Source organism: Boleophthalmus pectinirostris, unplaced genomic scaffold, assembly GCF_026225935.1.
Source record: "Boleophthalmus pectinirostris isolate CB_2022bp ecotype Guang Dong unplaced genomic scaffold, ASM2622593v1 HiC_scaffold_16, whole genome shotgun sequence".
NCBI lineage: Eukaryota > Metazoa > Chordata > Actinopteri > Gobiiformes > Gobiidae > Boleophthalmus > Boleophthalmus pectinirostris.
The window spans coordinates 15,392,566-15,420,133 of NW_026571095.1; the positions used below are offsets into that span (position 1 = coordinate 15,392,566).

A 27,568-nucleotide genomic window follows, 5' to 3' on the forward strand; every position below is an offset into this window, starting at 1 on the left:
AAAGTCAAATTATAAACATCCTTAGTAGAAAATAGTTTCTCTCATGCGGATTTTGTGTTTACACTACATTCAGAATGATTACAGATGACAAACTCACAAGCTGCTTTGAACAAAAAAAAAGTAGTTACATTGTTTTGTAAATTGAAAGAGCAGAAAAAGCATTATGTCCTGTTTACATCAAAAAGACACGTGCCGACACAATAAAGTTTCCCTTCATGCATTTATAGTTGACTATTCACAGGTCGGGCATCATTGGTCTCCACTGGTGTGTGTCAGTGTGCATGCATGAGCTGTATTTCTTCTCACAAGTGCCCTTTTGTGCTTGAGCTCCACTGCTGTGAAGATAGGTCATAGTAAGGTGTGTGCGATTATGGTATGGCATTGATTCCAAACAGTTTCTAGGCATGACTTACAATGAAAAATGAGAGAACAGAAATATGTAGGACTCAGACCAGTGTTTCCCAAACTCAAACGGGACGTGGCTTCTAGAGGGGGCATGTACATTAGTCCCAGGGTTCACATCCACTGAGACAACTATCCTTTACAATCATTATGAGTTCCTTACTACATTAAGAGTGGTAAGAAGCTAAAGTACTGGATAAAAAGACCTTCTCACTAAGAGCTAATTGTGCTGAACTTTTCATCTTGATATTTGATGCGTTGGGGAAACACTGGTGTTGATGCCTATGTCAAAGGCAGGTGTTGGTGTTTTTTAATTAGTTATGGCATTTTTGGACCAGTCATCTGAAGTAGGCCGTGCTGAGTGAAACCACATTCATAACCATATTTTTTGGTTTGTATTAAGGACAACATGTGACTGACCAAACATGCTGTCAACCCATTAATGAGAGATCTACAACCAACATGGTCTAATTCTGAGTACCTTCAGCTTTATAAGGTAAAGGGATTGTTATTAACATCAACAACTGGACAGATTATTCTTGAACATACATGAATTAACACTGGACAATGAACCAATGGCTTTTATTTTGTTAATACCCCAAACTTAACGCTTGTCTCGTGCAAATTTGGTCCTTTAAGGGTGAATGTTTCTAGTCTATTGCAATTTATATACATGCTGAGGGAAATAGTGTTTATGTGTGTATCAAAAATATGTTTTCCATTTCCAGGATGAAGATATTGCAGTTTTTTTCCTGTTGTTGACAGCGCATAAAGTTTATGGGAAGTTATTAAGGTATTGCTCTCAATCTTGGATAACAAGCAACCTACGCAGACCATTACAGACAGCAACATAAGGCAAAGCAGTGTACATGGATAAACATGTTAACAAATAGAATTAATCAGACTAGAAAGAATGTGCAAGCAAAAATACTTTCTTAAAGCTGTCTTCTATTACTGATTCAAACACTGAGCAACCTCACTAGACAAACGATTGAAACGTTTAGATTTTTAGCAAGCTATCATAACCCAAACATACCTTCCAATTTACAGTTAAATTTTTTTTTTCTAACTGTGTTTTGGAATAATTTAAAAAGTAATTAACCATCATATGGCTTTGTATAGAAAATTGACCGGTTCTATGACATGCTTTGTTATGTTAGCAGAACAGAAAAAGCGTAAATGTGCAGCCAATTTGCCAGTGAAAACTTGGGCAGTATGCATTTGAGTGTAAACAGACAACTCAGTCCACTTTTCCAATAGCCCTTTTCAAAGGTAATGCTTGCTCCATGGATGTATTCCTTAAAATATGATGTATTGCTTTGCTGTTGTGAAGTGAACAGAAGAGATGCCAGTGGTAAAATAACAGGTCATAGGATTGATAAGGAAGGTCACATAGGTTATTGTTAGACCTTGTTCCAGGGTTTATATTATGCACCATGCACACACATATTACAGACACCCATCTTTACTGGGGAAAGGTGGTGGTCGCCAATTGCCAAGTAACTCACAGTGATCCTGGGGTCTACATGCAGGACGTTCGTGACAGGACAGACGAGTAGTGCCCATAGATACAAATCAGTATTTTGGTGCTTCTCCTGCTGGGGCCTTGACTTGCAACACAGAGTCAATAATGACCAAAGAGAAAGAACATTGGACCTAAGACGCAGTCAAGCAGCAGGCAGACAGAGGGACAGAGCATAGCTATGGGCTGAGACTGCTCTCCTGACACCAAGAAGAAGCAAAGTGCAAAGTGGTCGTTCTCCTCAAACTATTCACATGGTTTTGGAATTATCAGTGTTGCAATATATCACATCTAAATGTACAGCGTATAAAAAGTAATGAGGCATTCACAAGTGCTAAATGGAGGGCTCAACAAAAGCCTAGAGGTCTGTTGAGGGTATTCCATTATCAACATTATAAACACAGTTTATGTTTGCATTGGTAACATTGCAATGTATGAGGTTGTATTTACAATAGTGTTTTATGTGTGCTTATGATTGCACATATTCATTTAGGGTGACCTACTATAATACTCTGTCTTTAGTGGGTCTGTGCCTGTGTGCCCCTTCAGCTGCGCCCCTCATCGGACGAGCGCTGGTCTGATTTGAGTTTGACGAACTCTTTAGCCACGTCGTCATTGTTGCGCTGAGATAAGATCCTCAGCACGGTGAGCCCTGTCTCATCCATGTGCACGCGCCTGTCCAGAGGCAGCCAGCAGGTGACACTGTTCTTCTTCACAATGTCTTTGACCTGCAGGACAGCCATTCCCACACAGCGGTCCTCACGAGCGAAACAGTAGTCTTTCACACAAACCTGCAGCTCGTAGTTCTCCGGACCCAACTCTGTGCCCAGGGAGCTGCACAGAGGAGGAAAACACTCATTTATCTGGAATAATCATTTGTACATAGTAGGCTTTAAAATGCTATGAAAATGTTGTACAGTGGAAACTACATACTATTGGAAGCTCTCTGCAAACTTAGGAGACCAGCAGTTGTTTTTGGATTTAGTAGCAAATTTGCGCTTCTTGTCGCTGAGGTGAGGGCCGATAATGTAGACTTCCACAAAAGGTCTGAATCCCTGTGCCTTCCACTTCAGATCATTCGCCGCCACCACTGTGAGAGGGAAAAGACTGTAAGCACCTTAAAAAACACAAGATGTGTTTTAAACATAGCACTCAAGGAGCCTCTTCTTTTTCACCTTTGATGCCAATTTTGTGTTCTCCATTTGGTTGAGGCAAAATGTCCACATGCATGACCACTTCGCCAACGGCATCCACTCCTGCAGCTGTAGAGAAAGAGTGAAAGGTTTAAACATGTCACAGATCACAATAAAAACAAACTGAGTAGTAGGAATTACGTTTCTCTGGTGGTGTGTCTTCATTTGCTGTGTACCTGATCCCTTTCCCTCCGTGCACTGCAAAACAATACAAAGATTTGCATTTTCTGCCAATGTCAAGTTAATGGAGCAGTAAATTAAGCTTATTTCTCTCACTTTAATATGGACAGTACAACAGCCATTTACAAATAAGAGTGTCATACCCTGAGCATGTTGAGAAAGGACAAACTTTCGGATGAGTTTGTCAGTGGCCTGTGTGTACAGAGACAGAGCGTAACGCAGAGACTGCAGATCCGGACTCTTCTCCAAGAAGGTCTTTTTCAGCCCCACTCCACCGGCATGGAAGTATTGCTATGGAGACATAGTTGTGGTTTATGTAAATCTAATTATTAATGTGCCAAAACAGGTTAATATAATAAAATAAAATAATACCATAGCTGTTATTTAAACTTAAGGCTGAGATTACCTTTATAGACTCCAGAGCCAGCTCTATTACTGCACACTGCTTTGGAGTGAGAGCTTTAGCCTCCTCCCGCCCCATGTGCTCCTGCCGAACAAACACAGGACAATTTAAAAATACAAAAGGTTTGAATAAGCTGTTGTTTGCACGGACAGTTCTTTTGGCAGTTGGAAATTAAAATCACCTTTAGTTTTGAAAGTTGGCCCAATTCTTTAGCAGCATTGAAGATCATCTGAGTTCCCTGTTAAGAAAAAAATAAGTTTAACAACAGAGGCAAAGATTTAAACTGAGATGGGACAAAGTGACCATTGTTTCCAAAAGTGTTCAGTCAATGAACATGGGAAGACAACTATTAGCACAAAACTAAGCACTTAATTGATATATTTTAAAAGAGGTATTCTGTTCCAAATCAATGCTGCTGTGCTGAAGAAAAGTGGACTATAAGACCAGTTGACATTGCTTGTATTATAACACAGAGGACTGTTGTGCACTTGACTGAAAGAGTGTGATCACTGGACACTGAACAACAACTGTGTTTCTTCATGCTAAGTGATGTTACAGACCCTTTAAAATGTGTACAGAAGAACAAGTCTAAATTCTGGAATGGAGGCAAAAGTGAAATGGATTTCTATGGGAAAACCTGGATTAATCACAGAATATCACAAAATATGAAAAATCAAATGATATTTAGTGAATGAAAACTCATTTACAATTTACATTTGTGTTTTACATTATTTGTTAATTTAAAAAGAGATTATGATAAACACTAAATATTATTGACAAAGGAAAAATCCAGATGTTTATGTTTTACTGGGCAAATCCTTATAGAAAATTTGAGTCCACTACAGTTTGCCATTTCATTTACAGCTACATAACACATTTCATCATAAATTATACTTTTTGTGATGCTCAAATACAATTTTGAGGTTAGAAAGTAATATTTTTTCATCCTTCCTACCAAAGACACAAATTCACTAATACATGTACCTTGGAAACTCAAAATTGTTAGTTATAATGTTTAAAGCCATTAGAATTAAAATCTTTTAATCAGTTAATCACTGAAAAACTGTAATTATGTTTGCTTCACTCTGTATACAGTTGCCTCCATTCCAGAATTTTGAATATTCTAATGACACAGGATTTTAAAGAGTCAATACACAAACCACACATATGCCTCCACCATACTTACTAAGACCTAAAGCAGGAATGGAGAGAGAAATGAAGCAATGGTGTCATGGTCAATGTAAAGAGTTAATGAAAAGTGACATGAAAGCTTTCTGAGCGAGTTAGGTTCACACACCGTCTGGTCTGTGAGCGTTGGAAGCACAATGATTTTCTCCATCGTGTTCATCACCAGTTTCCACAGCTCCTTCAACACTCTCTTCAACACGGTCTTTTCACAGATCTTTGCAAACAATGACAGACTGAAACAAAAAAATGTTTTTTTTTTATTTTGCTCTAAGCTTTATTGGGTAAACCACTGTTTTCAGATCCAACTTACTTGCTGTCCAGGAAGTCCATGATGGGTTGCAGAACATTGTCAGCCTCCTGAACCACGCTACCATTGGCTGGAACAGTTTGACCTTTGACCTGTGCAAGGATATCCCCCATCTGTCTCACATTGTCAGTAATCTGTGGCTGGAAACTGCAGGACCACACACGAGTGATGTGTAAGAACAAATCTGCCAATCAGTAATAAATGCACATCTGGTGATTACACAAACCTGACAGAAAAGATGCGGCTAAGATCATCCATAACGTTATTGAGTTTGTTTTGTAGATCCTTAAGGAAATCACTAGCTTCTGGATTGAGCTAAAACAGATTAAAGTTAAAGTTAGATAAAACATTTGAAGACTATTTTTATTATTTTTGGTGATTTTATACTTACATCCTTTCCTCCCATGGCCTCGAACATTTTCTCCAACTGAACCCGCAGTTGCTGAATGTTATTGATGATGATACATGGCTACAGGACAAAGCAGTAGCATTACACCCTTTTCTCTATAGCTCTGTGGTGCCCCAGGGTTAAACCATGGTCAATCAAGATTACCAGACAAACTTTTTAGTGTCTGCTTTTTGGCACACAGCTAGCAGTGATGCAGAGCAGAGAGTTTTCAGTAATTACTGCTCCTCTGTGGGTCTCAGTCTCTAGGGAGGTGCAGCCTCTCTACAGCCTATAGCACTTTCTGCTAATTAGCCGGCCCTAATTCACTTTGGAACACTACAACCTGGGCACAACTATTAGCGTAAAGAGTGGTTTATAGCACTGGTATCAATTAGACCGAATTAAACATTTGCCTGTACATCTAACATTATATAGTCTACCAAGACCAGTGATGGAAGAAAGTGTATATAGTTACAGAATACTGAGTACCTGCATTAAAATATGTTTTGTAATGTATTCCGATACATAGTCTAGTTAGAGTACTGTATTCTGAGTACTTAGAACACTTTAATGCAGAGTTGCATTTCATTTATTGTAGACATAGGATTAAAAAGAGCTTCATATTTGGTGCATTTATTTATCACTGATCAGAGAAAAAAGAAGTGCAGTTATGTGCAGTTTGAAGCCTAAACTGAATGATTAAGTACCGCCGTGTATTGCTTTGAATTTAGAAATGTAATCGTATTCTGAATACCTCTAAATTAAAAAGTAACTGTACCGATGTTAGTTACTCAAATTTAGTATTCAAAATGCATATTCTCTTTAGATGTATACAGTTACTTCCCAACAGTGACCAAGACATATATTAAAGGTGCACTGTGTAACGTTTTCAGGCTTATATTGCTTATTTTAGAATATTCCACAGTATACTGTTAACGATCTGCATATTATTGCATTGAATCAATTACAGGTGTTTTTTTGTTTTTTTTGGCTGTGAAAAACAGGCATTCTACTGTGAGTGGGTTTGCCTCTCTACAGATCTGATCTGTAATGAATACTCGCAGTGTCACCTGCTTGTCTCCATAGCGATAGATAAGTTCAATACCATAGTAGAACATTCTAGGAAAATTAATAGCATTTCCATGGAGAAGCAGATGGCACACTCTCTCCCCAAAAAGTTATGTAACATGCCTTTAATTCATTTATGTGCATTTTAGGAGCATGTTTGATTATACATCTATTTACCACTTTTTCCTTCTTGACGTGATTTGGAAACTCCTTGGCAATGATGTCAGCATATGAGAGAAGAACATTACCGATGGTCTAAAAAGACAAGAGGCATTTTAAATAAACACTATTCAAAATATTACAGTATTTAAGATAGGGGGGTTTAGGATTAGGATGAGAATAGACATTTCCTACCTTTGCAAACCTCTTCATATAGTTGCCCACAATTTGAGGGTCAGGGCACTCGAGTTTGCGGATGATCTCAAAGCTTTGGTTGAGCTGGGAGAAGACATCCACCACTGAGCAGGAAAAGAGGGCATGCTCCGATGTGACCTGGAACTGAAGCGTGAAAAGAAACAAAAAAGACAAGAGGGACATGTGTGAGCTGACAACACCCCATAGATACACTGTGCAGATAAAAGCCAGACAACTCCAGCTAACACACTTCACACACCACCATTAGATAGTGCGCTGGTAGTCATAATCTTATACTTGGTCTATGAATAATAAGGCCTCTCACAGAAAATACTATATCGACTTAAATTTACAATAAATCATAGAATCATACAATTGATTTTGGGGCTCATATGCTTCAATTCTTACTAAATAAAGTGTTTCATTCTACTATTTATTGGTTGCACTTCATGGTTAATAGCAATATTTTATATTTAGAAACAACATTTACCTGAAGTATCCTGTTTTAGGTTTCAATATAGTCAATTATTGTAATATTTTTCGTAGCAATATATTGCAATTCAATAAATGCTATTATGATAGGCCTATGTGCAATTCCAGGCGATAGATCAGTATTACCTTATGCTCTCCAAAGATGAAAAGGACTACATCAGTTCACATTGTACATCACTAAAAGTTGGTTTAGTCAATTTGTATCAATGAAACTGTAACTGTAACTCAAACATTAAATGTGGTTTGTAGCGCTATACAATAAAATGTATTACAGAGCTGCCAATGATAAAGTGTATTGTGTAAATCGATGGGATGGCACATTAAGAGGGTTATGAAGGGGAGCAGAGCCTTAGCATCAGTGCAGCCATTAGCCCAGCAGTGAGTGGTGTTATGGTATGTGACTGGGTCTTGGGAATGCACTTCTGCTGACACAGGAAATCAGAGGCTGCCGGGGGCGACGGTAATTGGACTCAAAGGATTTCTGACATACGAGTTGGGAGGATCTTCAGCTGCTTTGTATCGACCTTTTCACTGCGTGGATATGTGGAGTGTGAAGAGCGTGGAGAGAAAGGGTGTGTGTGCATTGGCTTTCTGTGTCGTACATTTTTGCATTTGCTTCTGGTATTGAGTCTTTATTGATTGCCTTGAGGGCTTCAGGCTTCTCTTCTCAGTGTGAAATGTGCTGAGTCAGGGGGACTGTGAGAGCAGCTGATTTGCATGAGAAATGCGTGAAATGTGGGATTGCTGCAGGTAGGGGGTCAAAAAGCATCTATCTTTTATTGCTGTGTGAGCAGAAGTGAATTCTAACTTTAGTTCCATTTCCCTATCCGCTCTTGGCTAGTCACCCCCTATTACCCCAAACAGGCTGACTTTGATGAATTCTCAGTCACTCTCTCATGCTTTGAATAAAATGTTTCATAAAACAGTTACCCCATCCTTTTTGTCCCTCTCCAGAGCTCCATGAAGAAAATCTCTGGATACTTCCTCATTTTCATCCAGCCACATGATGACAAATGGCTCGAACCAGCTGCAAAAATTAATCAGTTTGAGCCTGTACATCTCACAGTTGTCACTCAAAAAACACTCACGCTGGATATTCAGGCACATGTTTCTGGAAAGTAGGTAGTTCTTTACAGTACTCGTTATATAGCCATTTCACCTTAAAGTGCAAGTTCATATAATCAGCACTTTTACAAAGCCGGTGCTTTTCATGTTCTGAAAAAAACAACATCACAATTTCAAAGTTTTTTATATTTTGTGTTTGTGTTATTTTCAAGAACAGTCTTTTAATGCAAACGAACCTTCCATAGCATACTTCATGTCTTGTGCAAACATGTTCCACATCACCTCTGCACTTATCTTGCCGACGTTCAGTTCCTGCGGAAACCTACAGGGGGCAGAGGAGAGCTTGCGCTTAAACACAGCTCTGGATTTAGTAATAGTGTTGTATTATTTATTAACCCAGCCCAGTTTATATAATCATGGAAGCTGCAACTCTCCAACATCCAAGGAAATCCTGATCAAGAATGCTAAAACCTTTAAGCAAATACCCTCAACAAATATTACTTTAATTTGGCATTTATCAGGAAATAACGGCCTTTTCTGTAGGAGTAGTATAAAAATGTGTGTACTTACTGGTTAAGACAGGGTGTATATGAGTTTTTGTCCTCCTCGATGATAGACACAATGAGAGTGATGAGTTTAGACCAGAAGTCCAGGTTTTTGATGCTTGGGCCCTGCTCGTCTGGAGGCACAGCCTTTGACTGTGCAGTGGACAGACAGGAAAATCATGCATAAAACATGTTCAACAGTACATATGCAGAGCAAGCACTGCCACTGTGGCCTTACAGGGTCTGTTTGGTATTCCCTGTTGTACAGGTCATGGCAGTTGTTAAAGATGTACTCATAGGTTGAGTTTAGGCAGGCCTTTACACAGTCTTTCACCACTTGACTGGCTCTCGGTGGACTCTGCAACTCCTGGACCTAAACACAAATAAACACAAATGATGATTCAGGCTCTTAGCTGCTGTTTGTTCAGTGACAAGTCTTCCAAATCTGCCTGAGGTTACTTTACAGAAAGTACTAGAAATGAACAGTGTTTTTCCCTTTGGTAAAAATGCTTCAAGTATTAACAAGTAATAATAATAATTAATTTACCTTCATCCTGAAAAATGTTATGCTTGTGAGCAGATCGACAGTTGATTTGAGATCCTGCAGTCTTTCAGGGCTGCTGGCAGGAAAATTATTCTGAAAGTAAATACAAAACAATTTAAAATGTTATTAAAAGTGCTTCATCTAAGTGTAAAGTATAAGAAATGTTTTCTAAAGCAAGTGGTAACTGTATAACAATATATAAAGTATGTACAATTATGGACAGACATAGGTAAAAACACTTACCCGGTACATGGACAAGTCAATCCTTAGGGAGTTATGCAGCTGATCCAGTAATTTCACAAACCTCTCCTTCTGCAGAAACACAAATGAGAATATTTTATCCATAATACAGACAGTATAAGACAATTGTAATAAGTTTCACAGTTTGCCTGGACTGCAAGACTTGTTATTGAATAAGTCATGTAGGGAGGGTGGGTGGGTAGGAGGGGTTTAATTAACAGCTAGGGGCAATTTACGCAAACATTTTTTTCCCCAAGTAAACTATGTAACATTTTAAAGTAAACGCCAAACAAAAAAATTCAGCAGTAGTCTTACACCAAAGTTGGAGGCAGCAAATCTGTCTGAAGCTGAGACGTTGTTGGAGGACTGTGTGGTGTGGGCGTAGTAGGCGTTAATATTGGCGAGAAGGGTGCTCATGACTGCTGGGACTCCTGGGCACATGTACTTCGAGGACAAGCAGGCAAAGTGACTGTGATAGAACAAAAAGAAACTGTTAACTTACATGCACCTTAATGGGCTTATATTACACTATTTTCTGATCTATGTTATGATGTTGTTAACTCGTCACAATCATACCTGGACAAAGCATATTTAGGTTGTGTTTTCAAACAGAAAACACTCTGTTCCACCTCATGAAGTTATGTGGTAATACAGGAAGTGCTAGAATTATTTGGATCATTTCAGCTGGAAATGCCTCTACTGAACTAAAGGTAAAAGCTGCTAACATGAAAACTACTGCTTCATGACATCACAAGGTGGAACAGAGCATTTTGAGCTTTGGAGATGTAAACAGACTAATAATAAATGATTATTCAAAAATGCATTAATGAAACAAAACACAACTCCAGATATATTTTTGATGAAGTAACATCATTCTAACATGGCTCAAAGCTTACAAGAGTCAGTTTTGTGTAATATAAGACTCTTTTTTTTATTTGTGTCTGAACAAGTTGTAATCATTTTAATAATTTTAAACTCTCACGTCATAGCCTGGTATATTGACTCTACTCCATATCTCATGGCAAATTCGTCCACAATCTCCTGAGCAGTCTCCTCAAAATACACTTTCCACGCATCGTCTCCTTTGGCGTCTGGGATTTTGACCACACCACTGTTCTGTTCCTCTGTGGTGTACTGGAAAAGATGCTGAAGACAAAAGGTACATGTACACACTTTCAATACTGTCTGTTATACCAACTATGGCTTTTTAGTGATCAAACTGACCTCATGTAGACAGGTGTACTGGACATGATAAGGTGCAACAGTCTCTTCTCCTTTGATCTCTACACTTATGTGCATCCGGATAGCTCCAGACACAGCAGATTTGTCAGTTCTTTTATCTGTCAGGAAAAAAATAACAAGAATATGCTTTTATAGAAAAACAAATCCATTATATATTTATTTTATTCATCTTAATATCTAATGCTTTATTTCTTTAAGTTTAATAATAATCCTACATAGATACTTTCTTTTGGTAACTGTAAAACACAATTGATCTAAATCAAATTAATATTAGAAACAGGTCCATTCACTTCCGGTTCAAAACTCATACTCTAAATTATTAAAATAATGAAAGATGGACAGTGATAGGTGAAAAGCATACATTTTATGCAGGACTGGATTATCCAAAACAAAAAGTGAATGAAGAGGATGTTCACAGACAGTATGTCCTTTAATTGTCAATGGCTTTTACTAAAACCTTACCTAGGTTGTACCAGACGTCCATCTCTCCACTCAGCGTGCGAACTTCAATGATGGTCTGTCCCAAGAAGTCGTCACTCTCGCGCTTAAACCGCTGTTTCACACGAGACTTGATGTCGTCATCTTCATCCCAAACTCGGACCTTGATGCGTTCGGTTGAATTGTGACATTCACTACAAGAGCCACACAATAAATGTTAGTGAAAGTTTAAACTATAGGGCTTTAGTATTTCCTCTACTCACAAGTGAAAGCTCTCCTCCCACACTGGATTGAGGTTGCCGTAAATGGTCTTAGTTCTCTTTTTGGTCTTTCCGACTTGGACAGTGACATAAGGGTCACTGGAGCCAGTTTTATCTTTTGCCTGGAGACCCTGGGCACACACAACTAAAACACACAATTTGATCAACTGTGGAGTTTACATACTTGTATATTTTTATGTCGCACTTTTCATTTACCTGTAATACTGATCTTTGCAGACCATTTGGACGTCCCATCCAGCACACTTTGTTTAATCTGCTTCATGTGTGTGGCATGTGTTGTCTTGTCTAAACCAAACACTTCCTGAATGAGCTCAAATATTTCAGGTTTGTTCCTCTCACGAATTTTCATCCGATCTTTGAGGACCATAATGATGTTCTGTGTCCGGTCCTCTGCTCCATGCTTTGAGCTCTTCTCTGCAGCTCCTAATAACGATCACAATGGAAGTTTTAAGTACATTTTCTACAAACAAATACAATGTCACTAATTTTGCCTCTAAATGGAAGCTATACAAAGAAGAAGGAGCATCTTTTCTTAGCACAAAGATCTTTCAAGTCTCTTTAGAGGGTGGAAACCGATGAATTATACATTGCATGGACTGACTCAAAAATCTGTATGGGATTTGAGTCTTCCCCTGTGGAGCAGAATTAGACAAAGCAACCTGAATGCTAAGACCATAAGAGGAGAGAGAGGCAGGAGTATGACAGTACATTACTCAGGAGATAAATGGGAACGGAAGAGGGAGGAGAAAGTGAGAGAGGATATAGGACAAGAATAATAGCATGTCAAAGGAGAGGAGGGTGCCAGCAGGTTTACATTTTTGTAGAAGGGTAGTGGCAGTATATCTGTTCATTTAATAAAAAACATAAATAAAAAAGTGCATGTGTTTTTTGCCAATAAGATATAATATTAGTACCTTAAAGTCTAGACAACGCTTTTCTACTGTGTTACTGAGGTAATGGTCTAGTGTGTGTCTTACATTCAAGCTATATGCAAAAGTGAACATGGATATGGATGCTTGTTTCCTGTTAGACCTAGCAAAAACTTTATTGATCCACAAGAGAAATTATTTGGTTAATGTTGTTTATTGAGATTGTCTTTTATTGACTTGTTTCACTGTGAGATTTTCTAACTTTCTGTTGGTTAAACAAACAGTTGTGCTGTTGTGATTTTGGGCTCTATGAAAATGACAACTCATCCTTATGTAATAGATGTCAAACACTATTTAATCTTTGCACTGTTTCTCCTTATGCTCTCTTGTATATGGCCAAGATATATTTACTATATTTATTTAGTTTTATATTTTTCTTGTACATATACAATAACTGTGCCTTATTTGACACTAGTCTTTTGCTATTTTTGCTACTTATTTTAAAAGTATTATTACCATTGAAATGTTGGTTGTTATATTTATTGTGATGTATGACCTACTGTGTCCAAATCATTTTCCTCATGGATCAATAAAGTTTGTTATAAAAAGAAAATTTCATTGATAAAAAGCTTAAGTCTTACTCTGTAGACAGTCCGCATTGAGTAGATCCTGACACTTCTCATGGCATTTCACTCCACACTCGGAGCAGCGCATGCCCTGCCGAGCGATACCCCACAGCAGACCCTCACACTCATAGCAATATGTGGGAGTGGTGGCGGTCCACACCTCAAAGTTGTGTGGCGTTGTGGAGGAGATGGGATAGATGAGAGCCTGTAGAGTTTTCTTATAAACATGGCTCTTCTGCAAATGAGGCAAAAGAAAACATAAAACAGGTGGATCGCTAAGTTCCAAAAATCTGGTTATGTTTTTAACTTATTATTTTTTGAAATATAAACTCACCAGCTCTTCATTGCCCAGTGTGGTGGAAGCCATGGCTGAGGTAATGCCTGCTTTACGAGAGTTCTGAACTAAAGACTGAGCCAAAAATCAATTTTGTTATTGCAAACAGTGCTATGTTGTTTAACATGTAAAGAATTGCACAAATAAAACATCTCTTACCATAGCCTGGTGTGGTCATTAAAAAATGGGCAAGAGAAAGGATATAAATTGGTATTAATCATACATGTAGAATATGAGCATTATGAAGTGTAAAATCTATGTTTAGGTTTGCCATGTGTGTGCATGTACTGTATGTTTCTCACCAAATCTCGTACGAGTGGAATAGCTTTCCTTTTGCGAAGGTCGGGCATGCTGTCAATACTGTAGAGTGCACCGCCCATTCTTAAGACACAAACACAGAAACTGTAACTGTGGCTAATGTAATGCAATGAAATTACTGTAGTTAAAATTCATCTGATGTGCTGCCTTCTCCATTTGAACATGTCCCAGGGCATTCTGAAGGGCATCTGCCAGAGAACTTATTTACAAAGGTTTCCTGAGTGAGTGATGCTGCTCATATCAGTGTAATTGCTTGGTTTATTTCTAGCCAACTTTCTGTACGCAGCATTACTGGAGGCTTTCCTCATCTACAAAATGACCTGCTCCGGCTGTAAAACCCCACCGCTCAATACAGACTGGCCAAAAGCCATAAAAGAAAGTCTCTGATTCAAAACCAGCCAAACGGAGGGTTCCCGGGAAAGACAGCTGTTTTCAGTAAGGCACAAGTGGCCAGTTTCCAGAGTGACTTCCCTCTCTCTCACAGCCAGTGCTCTGGTTTATGAATTAGCACATTGTTTCCTATTAAATTATAATTTCAAAAAGTCTAATACTTACCCTCCTTTACCGAACCACAGCGAGTTGGAAGTCTCCCCTCGTGCCTGCAGGAAGCAAATGTTTTGGGGTTTTTTTGTCATTATTTAAGAGAAACAGCTTCTACATACATGTATGTGGATGAATTGTTGATGAATGATGAATTAGTTTTGACAGTTTACTAATGAATATTGCTTACTTTTCCTCGTGTCTTTTTCTAAAAGAATTTGTAAAGTAAAAGGCAGTGGTCTGACTATGTAAGGATAAATAGTTTTTTTCTAGGTACAATACTACTTACCTTTCAACAAACTCCAGTGATGCCCGAGCAAAGTGCATGTGAGTGTCACAATGGCAAAAACATAAAACTGCAAAGAAAGGTTGTGTAGCAAAATAAAAAGGGTGAATGAAAATGTGTACAAAAATAAAATACAAAAAACATATATACAAAAACAGTGAGGCAAATGATTATTTTCAGCATAACAAAATATCAGGCAATGAATATCAAATTAACATGTGAATTCAATGTGTGATAAATTGTGGAACTTCAAATACCAAACATTTTCCAGGAGTTTTGGAAGAGAAAACTGCAAACTATCAATTATACAACATGGAGCCCATTAGGAAAGCTTTCTAGTATCTACACTCAACTAAAGCACCATCAAAATAGAAACCACTGTATGTGCCCCGTCTTTGATCATAAATAATGCACCACACATGCATTTTTTAAAGTCTTAGCAGACACTTTTAGGACCTTTTGAATTACACAACTCACAGTTTCAATGCCTTAGACTCAACTTTTTGTAACACTGCATTGAGTGGGCATCATAAACTGCCTATAAAAAGAGATGATTGATGACTTACCTCTCGAAGTTGGTCTAAAACTTTATTGTAGATTCTCAACCAGTTCTCTTTGGCTCTGACAGCAGGATCCACTGGCTCTTTGGGTTCTTCTACAACAGGAGCACTGGAAGATAATACATCCATTCATATTTACTTTTGTATTTTTACACCTGCAAGAGAAATTCATGATCACACTTTGGTAACATTTTTATACAGTGCTTTTCCACCTTCAACACTGGGGGTAAGGTAGGTTAAGTGTCTTGCTCAAGGACACAACAACAGTATTCAGATGTGGAAGGTGAAATTGCACTGCCAACCTGTGGGTCAGTGGATGTGACCACTCTACCATGCCACCTTGACAAATGTGTTTAAGAGTCTTACTTTTTAATAGATTGTACACATTACATAACACTTTCTCCAAGATTGTATAGCCAATTTTATATTCTTAAGTGTGTGAATCCTGTTGATATATGATTTATAGCACAACAATATTTGCCACAAAAACCCCTTTAGCTGAAAGGTGCATTGTGTAACCGGTGTAGGGTCCGTCAAATGCTTTTTTCAATGGAAATGTTATTGGCTCATCTGCAATGCTTCACAGTATGGTATTAAACCTTTATATCTTCATAGAGACCAAAGCAGACCAAGTTACAGGTCAGATCTGTGAAGATGTAACCCCGCTCACAGTCAGAATGCCTGTTTTCTGGGTATTTTTTAGCTATGAAACCTTCTGTAATTTAATAAATAAAAGGCAGAGCTGTTTAATGGCATACTGTGGAACATTCCAGGCAAAGAAAAGTTATATAGTGCACCTTTAAGTGTTACATCATTCTAACTTATATATTATACCTCTCAATGGGTATCTCAGTCTCCTCCACAGGTGTTAGGGGCCTGCTGTCTTCCCTCCTCTCCTCCCTCTCCTCTATGGGAGTGGCCTCCTCTGACAGTCCCGGTGGTGTTTTGATTTCCTTCTCCATTGTCATCGCTTCCTCTTCTTTCCAGTCCTTTTGCTCCAGTTGCAGAGTTTCCTCCTCCTCTGTGAATGTGGGCTCTGCTATCTCTGTTACTGCCTGTGGTTGCTGAGCATTGTTCGTTGTCTGCTCTTGGCCTGGAGTCACAGAGGGTAGTTGCGAGGTCCCTATGGTGGCTGGGTGTGATGGTGGGAGACTGGTAGCAGCATTGGGCTTTTGCTGGGACATGTTTGACGTGGGGGGCTGCGATTGGGTGGATTGAGCTGTTGGTACTGAAGACAAGAAGGAGGAAGCCAGACCAGTTACTGCCGATGTGAAAGGTTTGGCCATTGAGAAGAAGGAGGTGGCGGAAGGTGCTGGCTGTGGTTGCGCTTGAGGTTGTTTGGGAGGTTGTGTAGCTGCTTGATTTGGCTGCGTTGCTGGGGGCATGTTAGGAGGATGTCCCTGGTTAGATGTCTGGTTGGGTTGCTGTGCAGGAGGCTGTTGTTGGTTGATCGATGACTGCTTCTCCAGCTGTGGTCTGGCACTGGGTACGTCCAGTGAGGGTGGGGCAGTAGATGTGGGTGTGGGGGTGAATGGGGGCTCCATGTCCTCACTGAGAGTGCCATCTAAATTATACAAATCTTCATCATCGTACATAATCTCATCGTCTTCATACAGTCCCTCTTCATACAACTCCCCGTCTTCTTCTTCATACAGAGCAGTGTCCTCGCCTCCATCTTTGCTGTAGCCGCCTTCGTCGCTGTATGCTCCCTGTGTCTCATCCCAGTCTGGAGAGCCTTTGCTGTAGCTGACGGAGGAGTGGCACGAGTGGTAGGAGTCGTTTTCATCGTAGGGGTCCCTCTCGCCATACTCCCCACCATAGTCCTCCTCACTCAACTGACTGCTGCAGCGACTGAGCTCTGCGGATGAGGCATAGCTCCCTGTTGGACTAAAGACAAAAACAAAACAATCCATTAATGAAACAAAAAACATGGAAAGTAATTTTCATCTGTGAAAATTCATTCTCTAACCTAGTCAGGGTCTACCATGAAAATGTGGTAAGATAACTAATTCCTAATGGCTATAGCTTTGTCAGACAGCTACTATATGATTCAATACAAGATCATTTTAGCTTCATCAATTTGTAAATGTATACTGTAAGTTATAGAGTACACATTTTCAATCTTTGAACTGAGAGGCAGTACTATTCCATCATTGTACCACCAGGCTTGAAAATTACTCCGCTAATTAAATCATGTTCTTTGCTGAAAACATTCTAGTAAAATGGAAAAGTGACAAAAGAGTTGTAAGAGCCTCCAAAGTGATCTTTATGCTCTTTGATGAATGGCTCCATTAAATGAGACAACATCATGTACAAGGGGCATAGGCTCAGGATAGTGTTTGGTGCAAAAGGCAGATAGAAAACATACAAAGACAAAGCACAGAGTTAAAAGACAGAAAACGAGCAGATGGTGACAAATTCTTAAGCGTGTGAGGAGGTTGTGTGTTCTAAAATTTTCACACAGGCTAATCTTATACAATATATTAACTAATAAATTACCAGTTGAATAGTACATACTCGATGCATCCTCAGCTTCTGAGATGTGCCAATATGAAATGCCTGTAAGATTTTTTTATGAGTAGCCACAAACACCTACCTGACCGTCCTCTGGTGGTGGTAGTCATGGTCGTGGCTATTGCCTGAACGTGGATATGAGTAACTCCTGGAGTTGCGATGCTGGTGGTTGATGGGATACTGGTGGACAGAGGCGTTGGGCTGTGATGTGCTGTAATATGGAGGAGGAATGCTGTTACTGGTTTCACTCCGATAGTCGCTGTCTCGGTCGTCCACTGCGCTGTCTTGGTCATCATCTACACAGACATAAACAAAATAAATTCAGACCAAAACATGTGAGAAAGATCAATTATGTAAAGGGAGTAAGGGAAAAGGTTAAAGTGAAGTTCTTGGCTGGCTGTGTGTCATGTGGCGCAGTGGTAAGAGGCACTTATCGGCAGTGAACTAATCTTTTAGTACAGTAATAATGGTGGATATTATAGATGAGCTGGCAGCCTGCCACAACCCAGCCCTTTAAATGAATACAATAGGTCACACAGAGTGCATCTATATATGAAACACGTAATGACGACCATCCGCGCTCCTTTTCTCCCTCATCATAAGTGAACATAAATCCACTCCTACTCATACAGGAAACACTTTCCCTCTTCATGGGCCCCATACATTACATGTGAACATCCCAGAGGATCAGATACTTGTGTTCACTGTTGCCAGACATCTCAGGCTCTGTGATAAAGGACAGTCCATGCCTTCATCTCCATCTGTGTGGGTGTGGAAACACTAATTAAATGAACTGGGCTGTTTCTCACTTAAGCATGTCCCCACAGCCACATCCTTCTTTCTGCTGTGCTCTCAGCTCTTTCACTCGACATCTCTCATTTAGTCAGCATGGCTAATACACTAACACCATCTGCTAATCACTGAAGAGGCATGTCAACACAGAGAACAGTTGCTGTCACGATGTGCACTTACTTTGTTGGTCTCCCCAAAGACTCCAGTTACCTGCAACAAATCACATGAAAGCTTCAGGATTTCTTTGAAAAAACCTTGTGAATCTTTCTGAAAGTTTTCTAAACCAGTGACTACAAAGTAGACTGAAAAGAGTACACCAGGCCTCTCCTAACCCTCCCCAGACAGCCGGCTCAGCAGAACAGGCCTACAAGACCAAGTGAAAACACAGAAGCATTTCAGGAAAAACTAAGCAATTGATATGTGATACTAATATTGATCTCACTCACTGCAGAGGTGCCGTGTCTTTGCACACACATCATTATACACACTATATTTATTAAGTAATCCATTGCATTAAACATAATTTAATTATGTAAAAAGTTAATCAAACAGTTACTTACAGCACTGGCTCCCCGGCATTCGCAAGGGCCGCTCCTGTTCTTCCTGGTATGAGTACTGCAGTCAGTGGGAGACCACATGTTAACCACAATGTACCACTGCAGGTTTACACTGTTCCTCTAATTAATCATATTCTGAAAGTGCACAGAAACACAGTGGCATCTTACATCTTGGTCCCTCATGGCATTAATTTGCTCCAGTTTTTTGGCCCAGTAGCGTGCCTCATCCTCAGGAATATCTAAAAATTACAAACCATACAAACAGTGAAAAACAGTTCATACGCAAAAACCTTGAGCTTAAAATACTTTACAGAGCGCTGTTTAATCACAAAGATGAAACCCTTGAAAGCCTATTTTAGCAACATGAATATCTCTCAGAGAACATTGTGACATTGAAAATTGGCGTTTACACAAGGAGCACTCAAGCAAGACCTCTATAAATAGGCCAGTCGACAAAGTGAAGAGTCAGGTGTACCTTATCGACTCCAGGAAAGAAACAGTGGAAAATGAGACTGGATCAATGCTCAGAATGGAAAGGTGAGAAGAAAAGCACAAACACCATTCTTACAGACGCACAGGGGGGTAATATACCCAAAATATCGGTCAACTAATCAAGTATTTACTAGTAGCTATAAATCACAATGCATCAGCCCTCTATTTTTCCTAAAGCACTTTCGATTTCCATACTGTGCTCTGTATTGGTGCAGCCTGATTTTGATTTGACATTGATCCAGTAGAAGTGATGGATGAGTGCAGTTACCCAAAGGCAGTTCGAAGCGCGTGTCCAGCAGCACCAGGTGTAGAGTGGGGTCTTTGGTGCCACAGATCTCATTGTCGGCCATGATGACCTGCGAGTCTAGTGTGAGCCACTCCCCGGGACCCTCCTGTCAACGTGAAAAAGCCGAGTCAGCAACAATCAAAGAAACAACGTGTTTTTGTGGTAGTCTGTTCTTGTGTACCTCATTTGACTGTCGGATGCTGTGCAGAGGTATCCACACTGTACCGACCATGGTGTCCCAGATCATCCCTTTGTTCCACACCTCCACTGTCAGACCCAAGTCCAACCGATTGATTTCGCTGTGCGTGGAAAAGGCATGGGAGTCAAACTCATAATCATCACCAAATTGCATGGTATAATGTAAATGTAATTACAGACTAGCAAATGTTTTACTTGTAAGAGAATACACTACAATAATACCTTTGACATCCATAATCATAGAACACGCACGTGCAGGCTTTACATGCTCTATAGGGTCTTAGCAGAGGCTTCTAGATACTGGGCTCTGTGCTAGCCTCAGTATCGTGAGATTGATTCTGCCTCTGACTATTTACTAAATGTCTCTCCCCTCTCTACACTCCACAGTTTAAATGGTAAATGGTCACATTTTTATACAGTGCTTTTCCATCTTCAATGCACTCACAGTTCTTTGTATCAGTTCACGGGCTAACTGAAACTAAATTTTAAAAAGAAATAAAAAAGAAATAAAAAAAACAACAACATTAGCTCTGTCTATATCACACAATTACACCAGTATGCAACAAATATATGGGTAACTTATCACATGTAATTCACACACAATGCTGTACATACAACCCCTACTTAGGGGCTTGTAAATCTTTGGGCTTAAGCTAGTGCATATCAAACACAGGGTATTAACAAGAGAATACAAAGTAGGAGTGAAAGAGTTATGAATAAGACTGTGACGAAGGCAATGGAGGAGGTGATTGTATCGCAAGCCCCAAGGGAGAGAGTGGCAACTTAATTAAGAAATAGAGAACTGGATTTCCCTGTTCAGTGACGGTGACTCCTCTTTTTAAAACGTGGTTGTTTGATTCACGCCTTCATCCAAGAATGAACAGTGAATTTTTTTTTTTTTATTTTTTTTGGGGGGGGGGCTAAAACATTACATAAGATTGGCTTGACTGATGCAAGCCCAGTACAGTGCTCAACGCCCCCAAACATGATACAAGTGCACTGGCTCAGCAACAGCCTGCCCTCCACATCCCACAGGCTCAATGATACTCAACAAACATTATTATTACCCATATGCCACTGCACTGTCAGCCCAAACAATGTGCTTATATAATAGGAGAGAGGCTGCAAATGACTATTACCAAATTAACAAAAAGCCTTAAAGCAGTGTGAGTGTAGATGCCAATATAAGGCAGGGTAAAGTAAAGTGGCTGACATGATGAAGATAAATGAGATATGTTTAAGGAACTGGGAATGAGCCTGAGCTGAGGGGGAGGAGGAGCAGAGCAGAGCAGAAAGGGGGCAAAGGGAGCAGAGAGAGGAGGGGGATGTTACTGAAGGAAGTTAGAACTTGATGAAACAATGCAGGAAAACTGTTTGGGTGAGAAAGAAGAACTACTGTGGGCTGATTAGGTGCCAAACTCACAACATGAAGTCCTGCTCCCAGCTGGGCAGGTTGCCCCTGACAGCGATGGTTGTGCTCTTCACATTTTGTACCTTCAGAGTCACATAGGTGTTGAACTTTTCTGTGAATAAGACAAGGGTTTAGTAAGTTAGGTGTTTTAGGATTTAAAACATGCATCTATTACAGTACATCTACTAATGACTAATGAGAGAATAAGAACATTTAAATTTATTTGGAATAGATAATTTATGTGTTGATTGCATTCAGATACACTATATTCATATCTTGTTCAATGGATGTTACTGAAGTTTTTGCATATATGTTTTAACACACTCAGTGAAGGACTAATGTACAATTTGGTTTAATTTAAAACTTAGTTTAAAAAATCTGAATAGAAATTTGAAAAAAGTAATAACAAAAAGATGCCCATGGGCAGTGTCTGTATATGCTGTGCCTCCTGATTCTCAGGTCTTACCTTGGGGTCCATCCAGCTTGGCTTTCTTCACTGTGGAAACACGCAGAGAGGGACACAGTCACACACAGAAGCACCATCTGGTCCATTTCCTACACCTGCAGCCTCTAGCCTCTTTTAACACAGCCCTGATACTAATAAAAGAACAACATAAAAACAAGTACGGACTACAGAGAAAGTACAAATTATACTGCAGTGCACATGTAAAGCAGCCTTATTGAATATTTAAGAGACAATTAGTGTTTCCTTTGTCTGTCCAAATTCTTGTGTGATTGAGGTTTTTCTGGATAGAGTTAAAGCCCAGGCTTCCCCACTGCAGCACCTTTTACCAGCTTTGACGTAATGTCCACATGCATTTTTAATGTGGTACTACGCACTGCTCTAAAGGTCCTCACAGCTCCTACAGACTGACACTGTAATACATCACGGTGCACGTCCATCACCAATAGGGGCGTGCAAAAAATGTACATCCAAATGATATATCAGGAGACTTAATTAATTGAACCATTATTACTATCAGCCCCTACAAGATGTTGTAGGCAAGGCAAGGTAAGTTTATTCGTATAGCACAATTTGTACCCGAAGTAACTTCAAAGTGCTTTACAGAATAAGACATCAAAATACAAACATTCAACATTCAAATTATAAAATTAACTGTATTTATTCCATTTCACAAAGTAAGTTGAGGCAGCAGTACAATTTAGTGAATAGTGGTTTAAAAATATGGTTGTAAATATGTATTTCTTCCTTTTATAATAAGGAATCTAATGAACTGTGTGTTGATAATCAAATCTTTTGCCATATTATGATATTCGTCTATCATGACATGAGCCATGTATTGTATATGCTATCAAACTGTGAGTGACCCTGTCATTTTGAGCCCTAATCACCACATAAGAGGAGTCTTTTGTTTAATCACTTTCTGAAGATCAACACAGGTTTTCAAAGTATTCCCCAAAGGTCAAACAAGCTGGTGCCCATGGCAACGGGAATCAAGTGAAAAGTGGTTGGAAAATGGCCTGACTCAGCACGAGCTTTTTGTTTGGAGCTGTTCTCTGGACTTAAACATCAAACACAAACCAAACATGAATGCTGTTACATCACAACAAGACACAGAAGAGCTCTTTGGTAGATACAAACACACAAATACAGATATTTTCCTACCTAAAAGTAATGTATAACACTCTTATTTACTGTACTCCATCATCTTAAAGTCTTTAGTCCAGGCTACAACATGAAATACGTATATTTGAAAATGCTTCGCCGTCAGTAGCAGCTTGAGCAGCCCCACAGCCGTGCCATTCTGCAGTGATCCAGTTGATTTATCACTGAGCCTGGAGGGATATAGGTTATAGAGGACCGCTTCTATTTTCAGACATCGAAGAAGATTCATAAAATTGCAGTGGTGTTAAAATGCTAGTCTTTCTACTATGGCCTCGAACACATTGCACTGAGGTCTGCTTGTTCCTTTTAGCACTATAAGCTCTCGTCCAAAAATAGCACACAGCATATATATTGGTATGTGGAGGGGATCAATAAAGGGGAATTGGCTTTTTGACAGCAGAAAGTTGAGGTTTAATAATCACGCAAGCCCATAAATCTTGGTGACAATGTGAGTTATGGTTGGCAATGTCCACAAGGCACCACAAGCATCATTTAGCCTCAACTACATGTATCTACAACACAGACAGGATGACCCTCTGCTCGCACACACATGCACTGTACATACGCCCTATAACTCATATGTAATAAACCTGTTCTGAGGGTGACACATAGAATCAATTGTCCAGAATATAGGTCATTGGTGCAGAACCTGGCAGTCAAAAATGAGGGCAAAGCCATAACTAAACTGTCCGGTTAAATGAATGAAAGGGGCATAACCAATCAAGTTGTGTTTTAATCAGCGAAAGAATATCGGCATGCGATGTGGAGGCCCTTACAGTAAATCCTCACCCTCCTCCTCCTCTATTCTTCATTCAGGAAGTACCTCTGACACAGCACAGTGTGACTCATGGGAGCTAAGGAGGCTGCCAAAAACTCACAGAGAATCAAGACAAGAAGCCTGCTCACTGAAATGCCCGGAAATGTAAAAGCTGAGTTCAGCCACCCCACGACAAATAGACCAAGCCTTTTCTCAACCATCATGTATGAACTGACAATATTCTTGTTCTGTGGTGCTGATGTTGCATAAATATGGCGGTTCTTACCATCTCAGCAAAGAAATAGGTTATAACTTATTATTTGGGCCATATATTTTTACATTTAAAAAATCTATTTGTATTTTAACTGAATTATAAAATGTTGTAATCATTTAGGATGATCGGTGGTTGAGGTAACAGGATTAATGCACTGTTTCTACATATTTGAAAGGAAACTGGTACAAGCGTCCATATTTGAATCATTTTATTTAATATATTTTTGGAATAAAACGTAGATGGCACTCAGACCAAGCATGTTTATCCAATTTATTTTTGAGTAATAAAACATTTTAGTGCTATATCTACTGGCCAAAATAATACACAGTGGGGCTTTAACTCTGGAAAACACAAGCTTCGTAGGGTACAGGTATATTGGTAAATGTTAAATGGTCACATTTTTCTATAGCGCTTTTCCACCTTCAAGGCACTCAAAGCGGTTTACAACAAGGAACCACTCACCCATTCACACTTACATTCATACGCCAGTGTACGCAGACACTGTGGGTGAGGTGGCTTAAGTGTCTTGCCCAAGGATAGAAAGATAGCATTTATTTGTGGGAGCTGGAATCACACCAGCCAACCTGTGGATCAGTGGATCTGACCACTCAACCCAGATGTTTATGTCGAGAGAGGGATATACTGCTATCCCTATGTCAGCCAAAGACAATGACATCTGTCGCATTGATTCATCTATGATGTTTTAACTTTAAAGTCCAGGAAACAATTTCATTAATAATTCCTTTCCTATTGATTTCAGCAATATTTTTTTTTTATATGCTTTGGTTCAGGTGTAAGTACAACACTAAAAAGACTGTAAAATGAAATACAATGTACAGCTCTGTGGGGAAATAACACTGTATAATATATAAAAGTGTGTGTCCTCCTATATGTTTTTCGTTTGAGTGTAAACTTCAAAACAAAAGTGTAAAGTAGTCCACTATAAAGATGGAAAGACTGCAACACAAGGAAATTGGCTTGTACAAAGAATTGCTGATATGTATCTAGTCAACATCTCATTCCCTGATTCAGTGGCCAAATAAAAGCAGGACTTGGCGAGTAAATATCCACAAGACAAAATAAAGTGTATTCTGTGTCACAAATGCGCTGTCTGCAGATAAAGAAATGATAGATTTCTGAAGAGGAGGGCGTTGTTTGTGAATAGACTCGAAATAGCTCATGGCCAGGTAGGATGAATGATGTAACAGGAACAAGGGAGAGAGAGCTCTTTGCTAAGTGAGTCTGGCAGTGCACGACTTTGACAACTGCAGAGTTTATGAATGAATGAGGCTGGAGTCAGACGGGCACCAGGAGTCTCAGAGCACACGCGCAGTCAGTGGACCTGCCCCCACTGGACCTGCCCTCACTGCTGCTGGCATTTACAGAGGCACTGAAGTATCAAAGGTGTCCCTTCATCCTCCCATACTTATTTGCAACATATCTTCGCTTTCTTATATGTTTTTTTTTTTTACATTTTTGTATGTTTTGATGATAAAATTAAAGAGCAAAATTGTGAGTATCATTAGATTATGGGCATATAATATTTCTTGGTTTATTTATTGTTAGTAGTCTGCTTTGTATTATCATGACATTTAAATGGAAGCTCTTTTATGCTAGTCTTATGCAGGTTCTGCTAACCAAAACTGCTAAATATGTTATAGGCTAAATAATAGATAGTAAAGGTAATAATACGTTATTGGAAATAGTAGCCTAGGGGTAATAAACTGACAGAATGTGATCAATGCTATTCCCATCACATACAGATTACTGATTGGCTTGGTAAACGTTTCACTTTTAATGACATGGTTTGTTTAAATGAATGAACAGTCACACCACTGGCTCATTTGTAAGCCCGAGGTGTCTCATCGGCAGCATCAGGTGATATTGGGCAGTGGGATAGAGGCAGGGGCGGTGACGCATCGTTTGGGGAGTGAACACGCCCGCGAGTATTCCCTCACGCCTACAGTAAGAGAGACAGACGGAGGGGCAGACAGCAAAGAAAGGCAGAGAGACAGGGGCTTTTCCTGGTCCTACTCCTCCTTCGAGTGCCCACGCATGAATGAACACAAGATGATACACACTCACGGAGAAGAAATTAGGCATCCACATCTTAATAGTCCACTGTCAATGCACTGATCAATCAGAATTATAACGTAAAATTATCATACAAGGTCAAACAGTCAATTACACACGATGTCATAGTGTCCGGACAACTGATTCAACCTGTATGTCAATGTCTATCTCTGTTCTATGTCAAATCAGCTATAGACACCAACTATAGTCTAACGGAGCTTAAATCTGAGTATTTCTGCATTAGACTACAAGCTTACAAATGGTTCATGTGACAGTAGACTACTCTGCCTCTGATCAGTATTTTAGAATCAAATGTTAGCAAAGAGGCTAATCCTCGTCTAAAGGTGGGAAATAAAATACTACCAACGTGCTTGGGCTTAATTACTTTCTCTAAGCCTGTTACTTGTCATTCATATAAACATTTTACACCGATGCGTCCGATGGATAAGAGTTGGGTTTCCGCTCTGATTTAATGACTATTCAGCAGAAAACCTGAGCTACCCAGGCGCGTTTCCTTCTAGGCGAACAGCTGTCAGCCCAGTGCTGCAGTCTCGTGTGAGAACCAGGATACATTTAACACATAAACATGCCGTCTTACCTCCGACACAGAGCAGGGACATCTCTGTTATTAGCGGTGCGAGCGTCCCCGGCTGTCCTCTACTGCTCCGTGATTTGTTTGCTCAGTCTGTCCGTCTTGGTTACGCGTAAAAACTCACAAAATCAACCCGTATTAACGCAACCCAAAGTGCTCCATGTCCAGCGCTGGTTTCCGCCTGTGTGTTTTTTCGCTGTGGGACTGTTGCTCTTTTGGCAGGATGAGACACTGGACTGAAACTCTCGCCCCCCTCCACTCTCCCTCCTCTGCATTGCCTCAACCCGCTATGCGCTCCGCCGCTGCTCCACCTGCGCCGCGCACAGCCATCTTGTTTGAGCAGCAGCAGCGCCCAGCACCCCGAGCCGAGGACAGCTCCCCGGTGCCCCGCTGCCCTGACGTCACTGACGAGCAGGGGGAGGGATGTGCGCGTTATGTTGGGCCCAGCGATGCTCTGATCTCAATGAACAATAGATGAAGAATTTAATTCATGGTGCACTTGTAAACTGAAAGGAGAAGCTGAACAGTAGTTTATTTAAAAGGGGACGGTATGTGTTGTGTTACTATAATAGCCCTATAAAATACTATGAGAAGACACCTAATAAATAAT

General features: G+C 39.8%; 1 protein-coding gene across 1 annotated transcript; it reads right to left on the minus strand.

Annotated features, from left to right (window-relative positions):
• Positions 1 to 27,264, minus strand: LOC110158651 (protein unc-13 homolog A-like). Its single transcript, XM_020923165.2, has 42 exons — positions 26,965 to 27,264; positions 22,102 to 22,131; positions 21,648 to 21,747; positions 20,208 to 20,325; positions 20,009 to 20,132; positions 19,417 to 19,487; positions 19,252 to 19,306; positions 18,872 to 18,901; positions 17,982 to 18,195; positions 16,220 to 17,272; positions 15,392 to 15,494; positions 14,555 to 14,598; positions 13,984 to 14,062; positions 13,841 to 13,846; positions 13,682 to 13,756; positions 13,363 to 13,582; positions 12,048 to 12,275; positions 11,835 to 11,976; positions 11,596 to 11,765; positions 11,116 to 11,231; positions 10,874 to 11,037; positions 10,207 to 10,360; positions 9,895 to 9,963; positions 9,655 to 9,744; positions 9,346 to 9,480; positions 9,133 to 9,260; positions 8,799 to 8,884; positions 8,586 to 8,712; positions 8,428 to 8,524; positions 7,006 to 7,149; positions 6,829 to 6,906; positions 5,587 to 5,664; positions 5,422 to 5,510; positions 5,199 to 5,342; positions 4,998 to 5,121; positions 3,882 to 3,938; positions 3,704 to 3,784; positions 3,441 to 3,588; positions 3,259 to 3,315; positions 3,100 to 3,186; positions 2,858 to 3,014; positions 1 to 2,758 (listed from the first exon to the last, which is right to left on the minus strand). The coding sequence occupies exons 1-42, from the start codon at positions 26,984 to 26,986 to the stop codon at positions 2,470 to 2,472; spliced, it is 5,583 nt and encodes a 1,860-aa protein (XP_020778824.1). The 5' UTR covers positions 26,987 to 27,264; the 3' UTR covers positions 1 to 2,469.
• Positions 27,265 to 27,568: the final 304 nt, after the last annotated feature.

What these genes read in the sequence shown, in the direction of transcription:
- LOC110158651 (XM_020923165.2), bottom strand. Translation starts at nt 26,986, where the DNA reads ATGTCCCTGCTCTGTGTCGGAG. An exon ending in GTCCCTGCTCTGTGTCGGAG is followed by an intron (nt 22,132 to 26,964) that starts GTAAGACGGCAT and finishes GTGTTTCCACAG; the next exon opens with TGAAGAAAGCCAAGCTGGAT. An exon ending in TGCAAAGATCAGTATTACAG is followed by an intron (nt 11,977 to 12,047) that starts GTAAATGAAAAG and finishes TGTGTGTTTTAG; the next exon opens with TTGTGTGTGCCCAGGGTCTC.